The following is a 14,378-nucleotide window of genomic DNA, read 5'->3' on the forward strand; positions in this document are numbered from 1 at the left end:
CTTGTAAGCTCTGCAGGTTTCACCCAAGTAATGTCTGCATTCCTTTGCGCTGTGAGGAGGCTTTGGCAGTAGGTTGTACATGACAAGATGACCTTAGTAGCATTAACTGTCAGTTTGGCCAAGCTACTTTATGTTGTTATATCCTCTCAGGCTAGAGTGTGTGTGTTCTATATATGTGTTTGTTGATGACTCATCTTTTTCCTGTGAAGCAAATTGCAGGGAGAATACTCTGTTTTGCATATATTGAATTTTTATCATCTTTTCTTTGTAGTGTTCCAGTTTCCCTGTGCTTTTGAAAAAGTACTTGAAACTTGGCATCAAACTGGTCTTTGACCATTCCTATAAAACATCACTCAAGTTTGTCTTAATTTGTAAGTCATTAATCCAGAAGGTGGTCGTTTTCAGAATGAGTTTTTGACACTTTGGATGTAGTCCATAACAACTGATTCTTAGGAATCAGGCCCGTCTAGCCCGAGCATATTGCACTTGAGAGTGGATCAGGGAGTTCTCAGCTGTGAACACCTTGAGTGAAAGCAAGAAAATGTGTCTGCAGTTCTGCCAATAATGGGACAGACAGCCTCAGTGAGGAAGCCACTTTGTTTAGATCCAGAGGGTTTCAGATGACAACAAGGATCTCAAGCACATGTGTTCTTCTGTTGGGGCAGTAAAGATTTCAGAGCTGTTAGGCTGTCCAGCTGGATGGGTAATGGCCCAGCTCTTTTGCAAAAAGACCAGCAACAGCCTGGAAAATATGGGTTGTAGCTCTGTGATCCAGAGTGCTGCATAGTGTGTGTGCAGAAAAGGACTGGACTAAGTTAGTTTAGGGAATTTAGCCTTTGCTGTTTGTTATAATTATTTCTGCTAGATAACATCTATTCCTTTCAGAATCGTTTTTGTTATGTAACTGTATGTGCTAATTTGCTGTACTAGAGTTTTGAAAATACACAATTCCTAAGTGAACTTCTGAGATGGCACTAGAGATGTTTTTCAGCAGTGCAGAACTTAAATCTACTCAGAAAGTTTCAGATACTTTAGCTCTGAAGATGTAGTGGGCATCTCTAAAGCTTGTTTTCAAAGGAAATAGAGATAAATTTAATCTTTTTCTAATCTCATCCTTCTCTCATGAGCATGCCCATGCACTTATGTTCACAGGCACTCATACCCAATGAGATACACATAGGGCAGTTGGTAAGAGAGCTGCACGTGCTGCTGAGGCTTTCCAGTGACTCCAAGGGTCAAAGCAGTCCTTTGGGAGTAGCAAATAGAGCTGGGCTGCTGATGGAAAGCTGCCACATCTCCATGTCTTCTAGCATTTCCTTATATAAGTGGTCAGCTCAGGACCAAAAATAGGCAGGGTTGACATAAAGTAGGGTCTGTTAAAGGCATCAAAAATTAAGGCTTCCTGCATGGAATCATCTTATTAATTTGCATTGGAATTTCAATGCAATTTAAGTTGTATTCAGTTTTTTACATCCAGAGCCAACAAAGACAGCACAGTAAACACCTCGTATCTCCGCAGTGATGAATTTCTTCTGTTCCCTCCTTCATTTTCCTGGTTCTATTTTGCTTTCCTGGTAAGAATTACAACTAAAGCTCTAGGTTTTTGTGTTTGGGCCATAAATATTACTTTTCTGCTTGGACTACTGAATGGATTACATTTATGTAAATCAAAGTTATGTAACTTGATTTGGAAAGATTACTTTTCCCCTTTCCAAATATTTCGTCAGCTACTCTGCAAGTAATCATTGCTGCATAACACATGAAAATTCTAAAAAATATGACTCATCCTTTGTGTGCCTCTTCCCAGGGTAATGTCATAAATTTTAAACAGTCCTGTTTAAATAATTTAGGACAGGAATATGTTGTGTTTCATGCTTGTGACAGTGGGTGTAAGTTTTATTGATTACTTGTATTTTAAGGACTCCTTACTACAATCCAGGAAAATCAAAGATGGCCATTAACAAACACAAACAGGACATTAAAAGTGTTTTTACTTCCAGTATGTGCTAAAACAGATGTTAATATGCAGGATATGTAATCTTAATAAATCCCTTTCTGCCTGCTTGCTTTTTGTTACAGATCTAAGGCTTTGCATTTCAGAAACAGAGATTTTGTACAGTACAGAAATAGTTCTCTAATAGTTTTCTAAAAAAAATGACAGAAGTAATAAGAAATGCTTAAGAGAATGCCGTTATCACATATGGGTTTAGCTGAGTACCTTCCATTTACATTTAAATACAAAAGGATGAACACTTACATCTCTGCAAACTGCTTCCAAAAATGACTGCTTTTTGAGAAGGCTACAATTAGCCTGTGATTGTGTAATAGTCTATTAACTATTTTTTGATAATGTGGGGTTTTTGGTAATTTAAATATTTGGAATATTTTCATATCACATTTACACTCTAATTTATTGCAATAACATTCAATATTTACAGAACCCATGAATAAATCTTGCTTTTGGGTCTCACTTCTGCATTTATTTTTTGAAGTAAAAACCCCTTTACTTGACAAATTAATCAAAACAACTTTCAGTGTGGATGGCAACATTAAGAAGTATAGTAAACAGTCGATTTGGATGGTATTTGACTGGTTCCAATGTTTTACTGAGCTGATCTGGCTCACTGCACCAAATGATGCCTGCAGCCTTTCAGAATTCTCAATGATGCTGCTTTTTCCTTTGATAATAGGACTTGCACATCTATTTCTGTAGACCTGACAGAAGCTTTCAGCTTAGTTCATTAAATTTTTACAGTGAAAGCTGGAGTCAGTTGGATTTTTAGACAGCTGAGAGGTTTAGGAAGAATAGTTTTCTGCTATGGAGCTGTAATTTTGAAAGTATGTGCTCTCCATCCTCCCTCCTCTACAGCTGATACCCTTAAGAGGTAAATGTTTCATTCGATGACGATGAGAGGATCGTTCCTACAGGTTTGAATTAAGTACATCTACCAGCTCTGTTATTGTATATAAACGGCTCCTATTTGAAAATAAAGGTTACTGCTCAAGTGTTCAAAAACTCACAAATAACACAACCTGAACCTAGTTTTCACATTCTGTTGGGTATCATCATTAGGTACATGATTAAGGATTGTATTTCTGTGGGCTTCCTTCCCAGTTCACAGAATGGACTGTGTCAACTCAGTGAGTCACTATTCAGTATTTTCTTTCCACCTCTTTGTTCAGTTATAGAGCTACACCTTGTTCTCAGCACATTTTTCAAACTATTTGGAATTAATTAGCTGAATTTTTTTCCTCTGCTGCTCATTGTGATAGTATCTGAGTGCCTACGAGATGTAATTGCATTTCACAACATCCTTGTGAGACAAAAAGTTGATGCAACCTCCACTTTCTAGGAGATAAAGTGTGAGTTGAGGCAGAGAGAATAGCACCAAAAGGCCCTACTTTTATGGATGGTGCAGACTGAATCATGGAGGACTGCATTGTCTCTGTGCTTTAGAATACTGTACAGTTAATCTTTCCCAACCACAACTTCCAGTTACACCCATGAGTGTTCACTATTAATACAAACGAGACTGAATCACAAGTCAGGTGCTCAAACAAATATTTATTGCTAAAAGTTGGGGTTAAATGACTTTCTTTACATCACAGAGAAACTCCAGAAGGCATGCAAGTAAAGTCCAGATCTTTAAGGCATTATTCAGCTTATCTAACCACAAGATTTGACTATCTGTCCTTGTAGCCTTGTCCATCCCACACCTTTTGCAATTTACAATAGAGCAGTGCAGGGATGGCAGGGGCAACAGCAGCCTTTTTTCCTACCACTGTTCCTGCCTTTCCAGCAGTTCAGTTCTCTGCACTGAATGAACAAGAGGTCCCATGGCAGTGTAGTGCAGCATGCTTTCTCTGAAGACTTTATTATGGATGTGTATGCACAGTGGGGCAGATCAGGTCACTGGAACACCTTCTTTTTGACATCTTCAAACTTTGCTTGACTTCACAGCCTTAGAACTATTCATTTGATGATGATGGGTCATAGGAGTGGTGGGCAGGTGGCTAGCATAGTTTCTTACCACAAGGTTGTTAATGTTTTGGGCTTTGGAGCAAGTTAACATTTCTAAACAGATTATTCCATAGAATTTGATAATTTCATCTATGTAAGACAGGGTTGAAAACCTTATCTTTCCCCTTTAAAGTAAGAAATCAAATTACTGCAGTAAGACGTCACTGAATTCAGTGTACACCATTACTATCAAGGCATGCAGTGGTTTGCCCAGTGAGTTTTGCCCAAGTTTGATGATAGCAAAGAAATTGAAAGACCAAAAATTTTTTGTGTTGATGAGCAGAAGGTACTGAGGGGACTTCAGAGAAAGTGATACGATGATTAAAGCTCTAGCTTTGCATATGTGGACTTGCCCACTAGAAGATATTTGTCTGCTTCTCGCTCTTCTGCTGGTCCTAAACTCAGAATTGATTTGGGTTTGTCTTGCAGGGAATGATATGTGAAATGGATCCAGTTCAGGAGCTTAATTACCTCCATCTCTCACGTTGCATCTAAACTTCCCATTGCAGCCCTATTCCTATTCCTATTCCTATTCCCAAAGGAGCAGCTACCAAACCTGAGTCTGCCCTGTTTACCAGGATGTTGTGTTTATGTGAGTCCCCTTCATGTCTTTGTGCAGTCAGTGGCCTTCTGTGCTCAACTGCTTGCAAATTTTTATGTGACAATACTGTCACTGCCTAATCAGCTCCTGTTCTCATTTTTTTCCTCCCAAGTTGTCCTGTGATTTCCCTCAGTGTTTTCCAGCTGTACATTTTCATAGTGAATCTTTTGCATTTTGAAGGTCAGAGATGAGATGCAGTAAGTTTTTGCACCACCTCCTGCTCAGAAAATTCCAACTCTCTGTCTGGTCCTTGACTCTTATACTGGACTTCAATCCCAGTCTGCCTGAGTGGTGCTCTGTAACATATCCTGTTGTCTTCTTACTCTTTTACTCCCTGTCTGGTTTCTAGCCTTTCCCTGCATGCTCTGCTTCCAGCTCAGACTTTCAGTCTTTTACCCAGTTGCCAATTTTCCACTGGTTCAACCTCAGCCTTCCTTTCCAGCAATAGTCTTTCTTGTTTTCAAGCTTCATCTCTGAAATTGCTTTTCCTTGTAACTGGTCCATGTCCCCTCTGCCATCCTTACCAGTTTGGTGCCAGGAGGGGGGAAGATGTTCTGAAGGAGAAGGCTTCCCTTCTTTTTCCCTCCTCCCTGGAAAAATTCCCTGCTGGAATTGTGGAAGAAAGTCAACTTTAGTCTGAGCAGTGAAAGTTGTGACTACAGAGAAACCTGTTCTCGGCCTCAGTTAGAACATGTCCAGGGTGTAATCCTCAAGAAATTAAGCTGTAGATACTGTACAAACTGCATTTATTTCTAAGAGCTTTTAGCTTTCAGGAATGGAAAAAGTTTTAGCTTAGCAAAAAAAAAAAAAGTGTTATCTCCTCCACAGATTTTTAGATTCTTTGCCAGAGCATTGAGTTAGTAGAGCTTCTACAAGAAATAACAGTTCATTGTGGCTAAGACTGGATTAATCTGTGATTTTTTTTTCTTATAAACAGTGATTTTTCTTTCACTGCCAGTTTTTATGAACATTGTGCATGTGTGTGAATATGTGTGCTTAAACTGAGACAGCTAGCATGGAAGATGTACTATGGACTCATGGAGGCCTGGCAAAGTTATTAGCTATGAAGGCCTGGCAAAGTTATTAGCTTTGTAAAATAAAATCTACTAAAGGAAATCCCCATAGTATTGCATGATCAGGAATCTGGAGGCTAGTTTGATTGGCATTTCAGATTATTAAGAGACTTTGAAACAGAAGATTAAAAATAATAAATTTTTTTTATCATTTGCATTTTTCTTTAAAAATAATTTTGGATTTAAAACAATGATGTGTTTTCCAAAGAAAATATTCCTGCTTGAAATATCAGTCTTTAGGTGAGTTTGTTATCTATGCTCATACATGAGAAATAAATTACAAATACATTTTGTCTTGGAAAGAGAGGTACAAAGCACTGGGTTGTAATCAAATTACTCTGAAATGTAATCCCAACTGTCATTGATTCCTGTCAGTTTAGGGCAAGCCAGCTTGACTCTCACTGTTTGCACTCCTCCTGAGCTCTCACAGAAGTGCCATGGAAAGAGTTATTACATTTTTTTTTCCATCTTGGAGGCACACTGATATACATTTACATGCTAGCATAGTATTAAGTTTATTATTAGACTGAAATAGCTTTGCAAGTGAAAGATAATGCTATCTGACTCATATTTCTTTAAATATGCCTGGGATATCTTCGGAGCGTGTGACATATAGATCTTCCATAGGCAACTAGACATTTAACTGCTATGTAAATATCTGTTCTCAAAATGTTACAAATTAATTAAGGAACTTTTCGATTACTTCCTCTGCTCAGAAGGAGGAGATGGTGCAGGCTCCACGGAGCAGACTGATGGCAACTGAGCAGAGTCACTGCAGAGGCTACAGCAGAGCACTAGCATTGAATTTGGGTTCATTCAAAGCCCCAGTCTCCTTTTACTGCAGCTCAGATTGTTTGATTTGCCTCCCTCTACTTCTTAATTATTCCTTAGTGCTACAGAGTGCAACTTGAATCAAAATTGTCCTCTCTAAGCTGTAATTTCTGCATTGTGACAGTACTTTTGATTGAGAAGATTCAGAGCAGTTGGGGGAAAACTCACCTGTCATTTCATACATGCTTATGTCGTGGAAGTTCAGGCGTGAAGGTGATGGGTAACACAGGACCCATGGTTTGAAAATCACCCCAACCTAACAGGAGCTGCTACAAAAAAGATGGGCAGCCTCCCAGTCTCCTTGGTCCAAACTGCACATCCCCCTTCCCTGTATTGGCTGTAGTTGGTGATGGGATTCATAGGGCCGGCTTTCCTGCAGCTGGTGGATGAGAAGCAGAGCAGGAGAGGGAAGGAAAGGTGAGCTCAGGGGCTTTGGCAGCAGCCTGCAGCTGGATGGGGTTAAGCCATCCATTCAACCACACCCAGGCCGAGGTGCCAGTGCCCAGCGAGCCCCTCGCTCCTCACAGCATGCTTACAGCGCTGCAGCCACAGTGCCCTGGAAATGAACGCTGCGGTTACCTTGGGCGCTCTTTCATTGTGCAGCTGCTTTCTTGCTGCATGGGGAGTAACCTAAAGCGCTCAATCGATGCATTTTCTCTAAGTCCTACTCATCAGGAACTGGTTAAACTGGTTTGCCATTGGAATGCTCCCGTCCCCTCTCCTGGATCCCGTCCCGATTTCTGTAAATCATCACCTTCCTGAGGCTGCTGAAACTTTTCCTCATATCAGCGAGGCTATGGTTTATATCTTGAAACCTAAGCCCTTGTTTTCTCAACCACAGAGAGAAAGCTTTATTTGTGGAAGCTTTTCAAAGCCTTGTTAGCCGTGTCTTTAAAGTTTCCAAGCCCTTCTTTTGGGAGGAAAGCCGTGCCTCTTGCTACTGTTTCTTCATGGTTAAGCAAACCTCACTGCCAGGCTGGGCTTTTGGCTGCTTGGGAGAGAAATGAGAGGGCATGATTTCCTGATGTTTCTCATACCACAGGGTTGCTGTTACTTATTAGTTTCACTCCGAACTGATTAACAGCAGAGCCCAGAAGGTACAATTGCAGTTTGTCTTCCAGGGTCTCAGTAAATCCAGCTCTGTTTCACATCCTGTCTATGGTCTCAGAGCAGTGAGGGGTTTCTGTTGAATCCACTGCTCACTGTACCCCTGTATCTAACACTGAACTTAGTTCCTGTGCATAACATACCATTCTCATCTCAATTCCTGAAAAGCTCATGACACTCTAGTTATTGAATTTGAATATTCTGCTATTGCACTGGAATAATCTTGAAAGTTAAATAGGTGTGAAGCTGAATACAAACAAACCTGATAAGATAAAAAGAAGGTTGAATGCAAGTACTTAATCAGCATTGTTGGTGAACAGGTTTAGGTTTTCTATGCAAGGAAATTATGTGAAAGATAATTTTGAGAGGATGTAATTATTTTTACATAAAAATGTTTAATAAAAAAACCTAACCTTATGCTTTTATCTGAAAATATACTGCAGTTATTGGTAAAAGGAAGATTATTTATGTAGCATAGAAAATTATTGCTATTGAATATTTCTGAAAACAGAAGTTATGGTAATTCAGAAGACAAATTGAGGGAAGAAATCTGAACATTGCAGAAGCTATAATTTTTCATTTTTTCCATAGGAACATGGTAGTATTGCATGGAATATTGGTGCCCAGTTTGCTTCTTACTGGGGACAGGATGCTTTGCAAATCTTCTTCAGCTAAAGTCACTATAACAAAAAGCTGTCAATTTCCAGCTTTGTTTCTAAATTATTTGTTTTCTAATTATTTTAAATGAAGCAGGGATATGAAAAGTTTAAACACTTGTTATTGACTTGAAAGTTAAGCTACTGATGATTCAGATAATACCATCCAGGATGCCCTGAGTAAAAGAGCAATGACCATAACACAGATCTCAGGGGTCACCAAACTCATGTGGGAGGTCAGTGAAGGAGACAAAGAGGTGGTCATTTCTTTATGGATGGCCATCCTTCAAGAGAGAAGAAGGAAATCCTGCAGTGAAATCTCCAATTCTTGCAGTAATAGTTTAAAATCTTAATATAAGGAAAGTAGTTGTTGATTAAACTAAGAGAATCAGTTTGAAAAGCAAAAAGAAAATCATCTTGCATTTACCTGTTGAATCAATTTACAATTAGAATAAAATTAATATTTTGCAAGGTACAGGTTTCCTCTCTTCCGCCCTCTCTCTTTCACTTCTCTAAATCTTACCACTTGTGATTACTGAAGATCCAGTAGAGCCTTTTAACTCTTTTACAGAGCTGCAAGGATTTTTTTGTTACTGTCTGGTTCATTTACCAAGATTCATCTACAAAGAATTCCCTACATTTCAAAAAGGGTTACTGTGTTCCATATTCTTATCCTTCTGTGAAATGCCAGTGTTCAGTAGCTGCTCTGTTATTCCTTGGAGATGGGGACACATCTGCTGCATGAAACTACAGATGTTGGCTAATGCACTGAGGAAACATCCTCGTATGGAAAATCCTGTCTGCTTTAGGCACTGTGTCAGCATAGAGTTCTGTACAGACAATACAACTTTTGGGGTGTTTTGGAAAGAGAATTCAACTAGATGAATACAACATTTTTCATTTAGATAATACCTTTTTAGTGAACACCAGTCTGAACAATTGAACTCATTTTAGGCGTGTAACAGGAGTATTTTGCCGTTTTAGGAATATTGATGTAGAAGTGGTAAAGCTGCTTCTTTGTTGGACTCTTATTGTGAGCAAGAATTTCCTCTTGCTGCTTCTCCTTTAAATACCAGCACACTTGCAAATTTTGGAAAAGTTAGTCTGTGGCATAAGTGCTTTTTTTGTAACAGATTTGTATAGTGTTGAATCCCAGATGGAATCAAAGGAGCAAACCTATTTAAGCTTTTAACCAGCATGCAAGGGTATTTTAATGAAAATTAGTCTGATTCTCCTTTTGAAGCTGTGCATGTGCTGAAAAGGAATGCTACAGATACTCCTTTAGGTAATGCTGGTGACTTCTCTACAAATATTTGTCTCAGATTGCTAACTCTTGAAAGCATATGTTTACTCTTAATTGATGTTATAATCAACTGCTGTCTGTTCTGTTATCATTTCTTAACCTTATTAACCTAAATATTGCCTATTAATATTTACATCCATGACACTCATAACTGCTAACAAATCTAAATCAATCTAAGCTAGTAACAGTGCACGCTCAAGAAATGGTCTGCTTCAAGATTTGTACAATTAGTTATTTTTGAAGGGTGCAAGGAAAGAAGTTGAAATTATATTTTGTATTATTACAGTTATGGTTATTCTGCTACTTTGTACAGATGACTTCAGCTCCAGACCTGGTTCCAGGACTCCTTTGTCCCCTTTTCTGAGTTCTGTGTTCCTGTGCTTGCTTTCAGAACATTGCCCAGCACCATCTCAGAAGGACCCTGTTTTCATTTTCTCCTGTAGTCATTTCCCTTTTTTTTTTTTTTCAGCCTTTCCTTTTATTCTTTTTCCATTCTTAACGTTTTTTATATATGTCAAATTAGGAGGTCACTTACTAATGCAACAAGTAATCTGATTTCCCTGGAAGTACATACTTTCTGAAACAATGTAATGTTTTGGTTTTGGTTTTTTTTCAGGATTAGTCCTTGTGTGGAGCTCTGTCTCAATCCAAATTTACCATAAAGACAGGAAATATACCCCTTTGTTTATATAAGATGAAATTTATTGATTGGTCTTGATTTTTTTGAAATGCAAAAGACTGTACACTTTATCAGGAGAACCTGAGATATTCTTTGTTATTTTATTTCCCTTTTAGATGCACTGTATTTGCCAACATCAGGGACTGCAAAGGAAGAAGCAGCTCAGGAAGCACCTGACTGCCTTGTGAAATATTTCAGTGTCGTGTGGTGTAAGGCATCAAAGAAAAAGCACAAGAAGTGGGAAGGCGATGCTATTCTTATTACAAAAGGAAAGTCAGTAATATTGAAAGATATGGAAGGCAAAGACATTGGCAGAGGTACTGTTGAATTGCATACTTCCTCAAAGGACCACCTGGCAGAAAATCACTGTGCTTTGAATTAACAGAGACCCAGCTCTTTAGATATTTTGGTTCCTCATACCAATGTTGACCACAGAAGGAAAAACAGTAGAGATTTTGGATTTACTTTTGGTTTGTCTTTTTTCTTGGGGTGGGGGAAAGACTGCAAGACAACTTTATATTTATTACATATAAGCAGGTGCATGGGGGAGGCTGGAGCAGGCTGAATAACATAATTCACAGAAACACCAAATGCTAGTCCAAAGAGAGAATCTGGAAACCAATGGCTGTACTAATTCAGCAGAAATGCTAAATGAGAGATGAGTAGTTGGTTTTGGTTACTTACATAATACAGAAGTGAAGGAGTTAAACTTTAGGGGAAAGATACAGGTAATTTTCTTGTAGATATCCTGGTCAGCAGTAGGGCAATCAGGAATTTCAGAAGTTGGATCTTTACTTTTCAGCCTGTCAAACAGCTAAAAATATTATGTTTGTTGGAAAGACAGGCAAACAGCAAAATTTTCCTGCCCAGCCAAAGTCAACTGTGTAGCAATTTTTAGTCTTGTAGTTTTAGCAGCAGCTGCTGCTGTAAGACATAGTTTGGGTTGATATCAGAGTTAAAAATAAGACTTGCAAACCATAGGCTGCCATCAACTTGGAGCAGTAATTTTTTACTGAAAGCAAAGCAAGAATTAACTTTGCTAATAGAGCCAAAGATATTCTGTAAGGGAGTAGGATTGGACAATGTTTTTGCAAAGCATAATTTGATTTATTTTAGGTCAGAGATGGCTTCTTTGCTCTTTTGTTACAATCATGACATTGTGATCTCATGACATTGTGAGCCTTGTTAGGACCAGGCAGTTTTGATTTGCAAATCAGTCTGTGACTTAGAAGTTAATTTGAATTTATTTATAGCAAAGCAATATATGTACAGACTTGCTTGTTTTTGAAAAAGGCAGAGTGAAAGAGAGTAATGCCTGGAATGCATCAGCCACCACCCTGTTGTTCTTGTGTTTTTTCAAGTCCTGTCTTCTTGAATTAGCAGCAAACACAATAGAAAAATGAACATTGTGATTTTCTCTTAAAACTTAACTTAAAAAAAACTTAGAAGTTCTTTTACCGTGTTTGATGGTGTCAGAGAGCACAATACCAATGTCATTAGTGCTAACTTGCCCATTCAGAGTTGCTTTCAATTCATATTGATTCTAAGAAGATAACAAATTGACCAACTTAAGTAGTGTGAGTCTTAAATTTCTGCAATTATTTAACTCACTGAGTGAGAAGGAAAGGTCCAGCAGTGGTGCTTGTCTCCAAAATTGTATGTAATACTGGGAAGTTTATAGTGAATGTGTATGAGCCCTTGGGATTATTATTTTTAAATGGGAAGAAAAAGGCAAAGGAAGAATTTTTCTTTTTTTCCTGAGGCTTACCAGGGCAGGATCAAGGATGGCACAAGGGAACCTAAAATCAGCACAGCTTATAGCTCATTTTTGAGGCAGCAGAACATCTTACTGTTCTCCTCTGCAATGTCCTAATTCCTTAATAATGCATTGCAAAGAATTTAGGACGTGCTCTCTTGTAAATTGCTGTGTGTTACAGAAACGTTTTTTTCCTGGCAGTTGCATAAACAGTTGAGCTTTGTAGTTTTGCTTTTTGCCTTCTCATTTTCCAGCTACCCTTAAAGCTCATCCAGTATTAGAATTAGACTCTTCTGACCAGAATCTGCACAGGGATACACCTGTATTCAGTGTGTTCAGCCTGAAGCTATGTAGAGGTAATAACAGAAAACAAAAAAGCAGAGCAAAGGGGATAATAAATGCCCTCCCTAAGCATCCTGTTTAGGAAGACACATGTATTCTTTTGTGTTCAGGCATCTTCAGCTCTTTCCTGAAAGCGAGTGTTCCTTCAAGAGCCAAACAAGCTTCACTGTGTGCTTTCTGAATATTTCCAGAGGAGAGGAAGAAAAGTATCTCCCTTTTCCTTTTGGCCAGACTGTTTCTAGCACTTGCTTAGACTCTTAGACTGTGAAACAGCTCGGTAATGTTTTCCTCTTAAAGGAATTCAGATGCAGAGCCTCACCTTCCAATCTTTCACATTGGTAGAAGCGGCAGACCTGAGCTTTGCAAACAGTTTCCAGGAGTCTTTGTACTTTATATAAGGTGTTTGTTGGATAACATGTGCCTTGGGAGGCCTTGCTTCTTTCTTCACAGCTGAGCCATTTAACTGCTGGTCTACAAAGCCATGCCTTTTTTTTTGTCTATGGGTTTTTTTGTGGGTTTTTTTTCAGTTTTTGGGGGTTTTTTTTGTGGTTTTTTTTTTTTTTTTTTTTGCCTCTCTAAGGATCCAAGCCTGTTTATCCAAATTTACACAAATTCAACAATTGAGGTAAAGAATTCTGAAACAGAGATGTGGTTTTGACCTCTCTCAGTTAAGAAAATAAATTATATGTCCTCTGTTTCTTATGTGAGAGCTTCAACCAGTAGAATGCTATTTAAAAGAAGGAACCCCCTTCTTTCCTACACTCTTGTCTTAAAAGGAAGTGGCAGCTGTAGCTGTATTTTGTAATGAGACCAGCTGTAGCTGTATTTTGGTATTGTATTTGTAGCTGCAGTGAGAATGCCCACCTGACCAAGCCCAACAACTATTGAACTTACTCATAAAAATCCTGGCAATAATCAGAGCATGTTCCAGAGCATATGTAGAAGTGAAGATTTCAGAGGCATCTGAATCTTTTAAGTGTAAGAAAACTAATGTAGAATTATTTAAAAAGTATAAACAGTCTGTAAGTTTAAAAGTCTAAACATAAAGTATAAAAGTCTAAACAGTGACTGTTTAGATCAATAGCAAGAGGAGACTTCTTTTGGGGGCATGAAAGAAAGGGAAAAGGATTTAGGATGGTTATTAAGGCAAACTGCTGGATTTTACCATATGGAGCTACTTTTTAAAAGCTGTCTTGAACAGTTATTTGACATTCAGTAGACTTGTTTGGTGATAAGGATGTCTGAGTCTTTGCTCATATACTCTGCTAATTCTGATTATTAGCACTCACATATCACTGTGTTAAGGAGGGAAAGGCTTTATGTGTAACAATTAAATGTTTCAGAACCAGGTACTATTTCACAGTTTTTCCTTCCTGCAGATGAGTACTGGTGTTAAGGAAGTAGTACTTGCTATGTTGTCCTAATTATTTCATTTTTATGTTCTTTTAGGTACTGGATATAAAGCTAAAGAGCTAGACAGCCTTGATGAAGGTCAAACACTGATGGTTGGCGGAAAAGAAATTGAAGTGATGGGTGTAATTTCAGCAGATGATTTCAGCAGTGGCAGGTGTTTTCAGGCTGGAATAGGGACTCATGACACAGATGCAACTGCATTATCTCAAACTAATACAAAACCATTCTGTAAACCATTCAAAAATGTTTGTCAACCCAGTACTAAAGAGAACATGCTCAGGGATTCTCAGAGCTGCAAACCTCGCCATGATCCAAATGCTACAAGTAAGATTGAAATTTTAAAGTTTCTTTAAACATCCTCTGACTCTCAAAAAAATATTGAATGTGTAATCAAAATTTTCATGTTCCTCAATGTATTACTGAAGTATTTCTGACATACAGTACTAGTATCTAACCATGCTAGGATTGTGTCATGTGTGTTTCTTAGTAAGTAAAATACTCTGCATTGAATAAAGTTTTTCATAGTTGTTTTAGATGGCTGTGGAAACACATTACAGTAATTTCTTAGAGTTTTGCCAAGGAAAATGAGTTTACTG

General features: G+C 38.3%; 1 protein-coding gene across 1 annotated transcript in view; it reads left to right on the top strand.

The window, feature by feature from the left end:
• Positions 1-14,378, top strand: part of RAD54B (RAD54 homolog B) — a gene marked incomplete at both ends in the record, with an annotated part of 60,029 nt that overhangs the window by 25,664 nt on the left and 19,987 nt on the right. The window contains 2 exons of the mRNA XM_084225555.1: positions 10,388-10,588; positions 13,819-14,106. Coding sequence (XP_084081681.1) covers positions 10,388-10,588; positions 13,819-14,106 — 489 coding nt within the window. The remainder of the gene's footprint in view (positions 1-10,387; positions 10,589-13,818; positions 14,107-14,378) is intronic.

This window comes from Fringilla coelebs, assembly GCF_963513975.1.
Source record: "Fringilla coelebs genome assembly, chromosome: 1".
Taxonomy (NCBI): Eukaryota; Metazoa; Chordata; class Aves; order Passeriformes; family Fringillidae; genus Fringilla; species Fringilla coelebs.